This window comes from Choloepus didactylus, chromosome 14 (genome assembly GCF_015220235.1).
Source record: "Choloepus didactylus isolate mChoDid1 chromosome 14, mChoDid1.pri, whole genome shotgun sequence".
Classification (NCBI taxonomy): domain Eukaryota; kingdom Metazoa; phylum Chordata; class Mammalia; order Pilosa; family Megalonychidae; genus Choloepus; species Choloepus didactylus.
This window is the reverse complement of record NC_051320.1, coordinates 60,503,723-60,509,722: the sequence shown is the minus strand read 5'-3', so window position 1 is coordinate 60,509,722 and position 6,000 is coordinate 60,503,723. Positions and strand designations below refer to the sequence as shown.

General features: G+C 42.9%; 1 protein-coding gene across 2 annotated transcripts in view; it reads left to right on the top strand.

Moving 5' to 3' along the window:
- Positions 1 to 671: 671 nt before the first annotated feature.
- The window catches only part of LRP12 (LDL receptor related protein 12), an 87,029-nt gene continuing 81,700 nt past the window's right edge, over positions 672 to 6,000 (top strand). For both annotated transcript variants that reach the window (XM_037802892.1, XM_037802893.1), the window contains exon 1: positions 672 to 750. In XM_037802892.1, the coding sequence (XP_037658820.1) occupies positions 672 to 750 (79 nt within the window). The remainder of the gene's footprint in view (positions 751 to 6,000) is intronic.

The window sequence follows — 6,000 nt, the reverse complement described above, 5'->3', positions numbered from 1 at the left end:
CCCAAGTTCCCAGCCTCCGACCACCCATTCTTCCCCTCCACGCAGCCACCCAATTCGCCCCCGCCCCACCCACGTAGCCAGTGCGGAGGCCCGGGAATGCGGCGGAGCTCCGCAACCCGCCCCCACTCCCAGCCCAGCGAAATCCAGCGGCCAACGTTCGCGCGCTCGCTCATCTATTGGCACTGCCTTGCTTCTCAGGCTACGGTCGGGGAAAAACCGGCCCGAGTCTTAGAAAGTTGAATTGAGCAAGGGGCGGGAACCAAAGCAGGCGGGCCAGGGGATTGCCGATCGCACGGATGAGCGCCGGTCTCGGCTCGCGCTCCGTCTGGCGAGTGGCAACGCCGGCTAGCCTGTGCCGCGCGAGACCGGAGTCCCGCGTTCATCACCCCCTTGTTTCGCGCGGACGCGCGCCCGTCTGCCCGTGACCCCAGCAGGGTCGCCCCGTGTGGGGCTCTAGCGCCGCCGGGGGTGAGAGCGGGCGAGCGGCAAAGGGAGGGCTGGAGAGAGGTGGGGAGCGCGCTCGGGCGGCGACAGCCCCTTCCCTCCCCCTCCCGCCGCCGCGGAGCGCGCAGGGAGCTGCCGGGGGCTCGGCGGCGGCGGCGGCGGCGGCGGCGTCTGGTCCCAGCTCCTCCTCTATCTCCTCCTCCTCGCTCCCTCCGTCTGCCGTGGTTATGGCCCGTCGCTGGAGCACAAAAGAGTCTCCGCGGTGGAGGTCTGCATTGATCTTGCTTTTTCTCGCTGGAGTGTACGGTAAGTGTGCGCGTGCCCGCTCGCCGCTGACCGCACAAAGCTGGGGTGACCCCGGGCACCGAGGCCTCCAGGACAAGGGTTCCCCGGGGAACCTGAGGAGAGACCCCGGCCGCCGGTGGGACAAAGACCCGGTGAGGGGTGGATGCGGCGTACGGGTGGGAGGTGTCCCTTCTTGAAGATGCTTTCGTCTACTCGCCTACTTCCAGATCATAGGGGTGTTAAGAGAAAAGGTTGGGGTCCCGAGCGGGGGGAGCCCCGGTGGAGCGAGGGGGAGGCGGGCGGACTTCCCGACCCGGGCTCTAGGGTCCCAGCCGCCGGCTCCCCATTGGTGGCCCCTTGCGCAGTCCACACACACGAAAATGTGTGCATGTGGGAGAAAGAGGGGGCGGTCGCCCCTGCCGCTGCCAGGACCGCCCTGCCACCCCCACCCCCTTCCGGATTCAGGAAGTTCTTTCCCCAGTGAAATTACCTATCTTCTTTCCCACTCCCTGAAAAAGGATTCCGCTGCTTTCTTCCCTCCCCTCATCCTCGGGGGCAGAGGTTCTGTTAATCCCGGGCGTGCAGGGTCCTGTTCATTCCCCAGAGGCAGCAAGCGGTAGAAGGCCAGAAAATAGTTTCCAGCCCCACCTCGGTCTCTCCCTCTTAGGGCGTAGATGTCTGACCTGACTCCTAGTTCAATGGATGTCTGCCCTGACTCCTAATTAAATTGTCGTTTGACCCCTGTTGTGTCTTTTCCAGTCTATGGAATGGGTTAGATATGTTATCTGAGGTTAAGAGAAGACTGAAGACTATGTGTAGGACCAAGTTTTATATTATATTGGGATCAGAACTAGAACTAAATCGAATTAATTGGAAAGAACATTGCCTGAGAGACTGGAGATCCATTTCTGACTTCATTATTAATCAGTTAAGCACATTAATAGGTGTTTTCAAAGAATACAGTTATTCTTTACTTTTTTGAGTGGTGTTTTGATTTCTCCAGGATAAAATAATTAGAAGTTATTATTCTTTGGTAAAATTTACTTACAAAAATCTGTCATTTGCCAAAGACACTAATTTGACTCATTTAATGGTGAGGGAGGGGTTCAGTCATGTAATTCATGAGCAGATATCTCTTGAAAGCATATATATATATGAAACAATGTGATGGTAACTTCTTAAGCCTCAGATATGAAACTAAATGAAGGATTTAATGAACTTAAATTGGCATTTCCTAAACAGTCAAGAAATATTTTTTTTTTTGTTTAGTTTGGGATGTATTGTTCCCTTATCTGATGAATTTGGTTTTTGTTTGTTTGTTTGGATGTTTCATTTTGGTTTTATTTGGGTTCACATTTGATGTGGAAATTGCCAATAAAGTGCTTGTTTGTGACCAGAAAACCCAGTGCATGACTTTTGATTGTTAGTTTGCATAGAGTGGCACTGATCTCTTCTTGTCTGATGACATGTGGTTTGGGTCTACACCAGAGATCAATGAACTGTTATGTTGTTTCTTCTAGCCTGAAGGTGGGTGTAGTTCAGATCTAGGTTTGATCTAAGGGCCCAGGAGAGAGAAGAAAGTGGGAGGCATCTTTAACCTGAGGTGATTAGGAGTGTGTCCAGCTTTGTCCTATGCTCACAGAATTGGATCCTTGTGATGTATGATCAGAATGGATAAACAAATGAGTTCCTTTAGCTCTTCTTTCATTAAAACCTATGTCATTAGTGTTTGAACTAAAAGACTTTTGCCTGTAGGGATGAGAGACTGTGAACCTGGTAATTAGTGTCCGCACATTTTTTTTGTACTTGTACACAGAATGACTTTCTGGTGGGTTTGTCTTTTTGGAATTTGTGTTCAGTGAGGAATTGTTAGTAGGCAGAGACTGAAACTTTTTTTCCAACAGTGTAAAACCAAATTATAAGACTAGCAAGTGATTATTCCAAAGGCTGATTTCTCAAGCCAGAGCCAAGTTTTTAAAGTATAAGAAAAAAGGAGATGGTGAACTACATGAGCAGAGATTAAGGGAACCTGCCTCCCTGCAACTAGGGAAATTCTCTTTATAGTTACACTTTTTCTCCTTTCTCTTCAATTTCTCCAACCATATTTGGGTTCATATTAGAGAAAAAAGCTATAATGTGTAGTGGGGAGGCAGGGAGTGCTTCCATGACAAATAGTGGGATTGGTGTAATTGGAATATGCATTAGTTGTGGGAAATAGCCATCACCTTGAGTCTCGTAGAACAGACTTTAGCTGCAATTTATGAAACTGTCTGTTTTACAGTTAAGAAATATTTTTTTTAAATTGGCTTCAAATAGAGAGCTCTGTTAAAACAACTAAATATTTAGAGTAACTCTTAATATAAACCTAGTGAAGAAAAGCAGGTAGATTAGCCAGTATTTATGCAATTCCTGTACTAACTCCACACGACTCTTTCTTAGCTGTTAACTGCAGTATTAAATGGTTCCAAGTTATGCCTCATCTTTGAAACATTCCATATACCTTTTTTAAAAATCTGTGTTTATCTTAGTGTTTATTCTTTTCACATGACCATTTTAGGTGGACAAGTTATTTTTCTAAATTACGAAGTCTTATTTGAAACTTAGTTGTGAATTATAATACAGTTAATGTTTTCTAAAAGTAGTTGTTCAAAGACCAATAATTATTTTTCAGGAACTCCTGTATGTTAACTACATTGGATGTGCCTAAGATTTAGGAGGACTAAGTAAAGGATAATTTCTGCCTCTTTTGGAAGTTTGAAGAGATAAGAACATTAGTATGGGCTACAGTGAGATTTGCTAAACATTGTCTTAGGCTTACTGTAAGAGAAGGTCCTCCTTTATCTCTTGTAGGAGGTTTCCAAAACCTCCATCTCCTAGTCAGTAGAAGGTGTTAGTCTTGCTCACCTCCCAAAACCATGATTTGGTAATTGTATCAGTGCCGTTGCTTTATGACCGTTTCTCTTCTGCTTGTCTCAGATCAGTGGTTTCTAACTTATTTTAAAATACGTTTTACATAGCTCCCTGTGTCTTGCAGAACAAAACAGAGCTCATGAAATAAGACCCTTACTTCCTGTGATGCACCCTGATATTTTCTATTCTATTTATTCTGCCTCCTCCCTTACCTCCCACCTTTCCTTTCTTCCTTTGTTCATCTGGACCCTTTAAATTAATTGTGGATGCATTAATGAATTGTAGTCCTTAGTTTGAAAAAAACTGCCCTAGATGAAATCTTTAAATGTAATTTAGAATGTTTGCTGTGTTTGTATATCGTTTTACAATATCCTTTAAGAGTTACATATGGATGGTTAGTTTTTGGTTACTTGCTGTCAAGAGTATTTGGTAGCGGTAAGAACTCTTCCTGGCATATGCTGAAATGTGATATAATTCAAACTGGTGTTTAGCTTATTACACTCAAAGGTCTTTGCTCTGCACAGCACAGTACTAGATGTTGTGGTCATATAAAAGATTCTTTTTACTTTTGCATTTTATGTGGATGGATCTTTTCCCATGAATTTTATGGAACACTGTAGCATTTTATAAATTTCCAGCTTAAGGATAGACTAGAAGTTCCAATTTTAGAAAGGTTGTAGAAATAGCTGGAACATGAGGAAAACAAAAAAACGAAACCAGATTCTAATTACTTCTAAAAAAGACACACTTGATTACATAAACTATATTGAATAAAGTTGAAGTAATTGCTTAACATAAGCTCTTTTCTTGAATTTGGAATCTAAATTATATCCATATCTTAGGGAGAATATGAAGGTAGGCAGCACATTCCATAAAATTCTAGGTGGTTATCAGGTAGAAAGTATTAAATGGCCACTTTTAGAAGACTAGCTTTATTCCAGGAAGAATATGGAGGAGATGTGAATGATGTGTGTATGGCAAATGACTTAGAGGGGTCCTAGAAAGTAAACTTTCCTTTGAAGAAAGCATAAAAGTAATGTTAGGCTGAACAGTGAGCAACAGGTAAAGAAATTGTTTGGACTGAAGAAACTTGCTTACGTGGTTAGAAAATGTAAAGCTTTAAGAAATTAAGGGGGCAGTGAAAACTTCTTATGTCTCTAATCTGAGGTGGTGGTGTTTTTAAAGATTTTATTAGTTATATTGCAATTTACAGAATGAAGGTTAGACGAAAAGGAGGTAAATGTATTGAATATAAGTGAGACATAAAGATTTAAGCAAATAAAACAGCTTGTGATTTCAGAATCTGGGGGATGAGTATTAATCCTGTTCTTGCTGCCAGTCTTGGTAGGTAGATGAAGGTTGTCCTAAATTTAGGAATTGAAGTTCAATCGATTATCTATAATCCCACGGTTACCTTCCCTCCTGTTTCACCTCCTTTCCTGCCCTCCACCCCCACCTCCCCAACCTTTTTTGGGTAATGTGCACTAGTTATTTTTATTTTCTAAGGTACAGGATTAGATCCTGCAATTACAGGTTAACAGTCTTGTCTGTTCAGATGCATGTCATCAGGGTCTTTTTTTAAAGTCAATGCAACCTTCAATAAATTATTTTTTTTGTTGTTTCAATACTGAAATTTTGGGAATTCTCATGTTCTAAGCTATAGAAAGGAGGGAAGGAAACTAATATTTATTAAATTGCAGGTATAGTACTTGATCTTTGTTCATTGCTAGTTAATCTTCTTTAGGTCTCATTTAGCAATCCTGTAAGGTATTTATCCCCTTTTTAATAGAAGAGAACATTGAAGTTCAGAGAAGTTGTAACTTACCTAAGGTCAAACAGCTAGAGAGGAGTAGAGCCACGATCTCAACCTACTCCTGTTTGACTCTCCACTTACTCATACATTTAATAAATATTGAATAAATATTTATTGAGCACTTCCTTATATCTGGCACTGTATTAGGCTCAACAACCTGTTAGACATAGATTCTACCCTCCTGTTGCTTACAGTCTAGTGAATAAGTTGTAATAAGTGCTATAAAGGAAACAAACAAAGGGCAGAGATAGTGAATAACAAATACCGAGTACTTAGAGGAAGGTGTCTTTGATAAGCGGGCATTTACAGGACTAAAAGTGTAGCTAACTGTGTTACGGTTGGAGTAACAACGTGGGCAGGCCCAGAATGAGGAAAGAGCTGATGTGTTGTAGGTAAATGACTAAGATCATTGTAGCTGGCGCATGGTGGTCATGTGGGAGAGTGGCAAGGGGTGGTTAGAATGATAGGCAGGGACACAGGGCTTTGTAAGCCATGATAGAGTTTGGGTTTTAAGTATAACTATTGAAGTGGTTTAAGCGCCATAACGT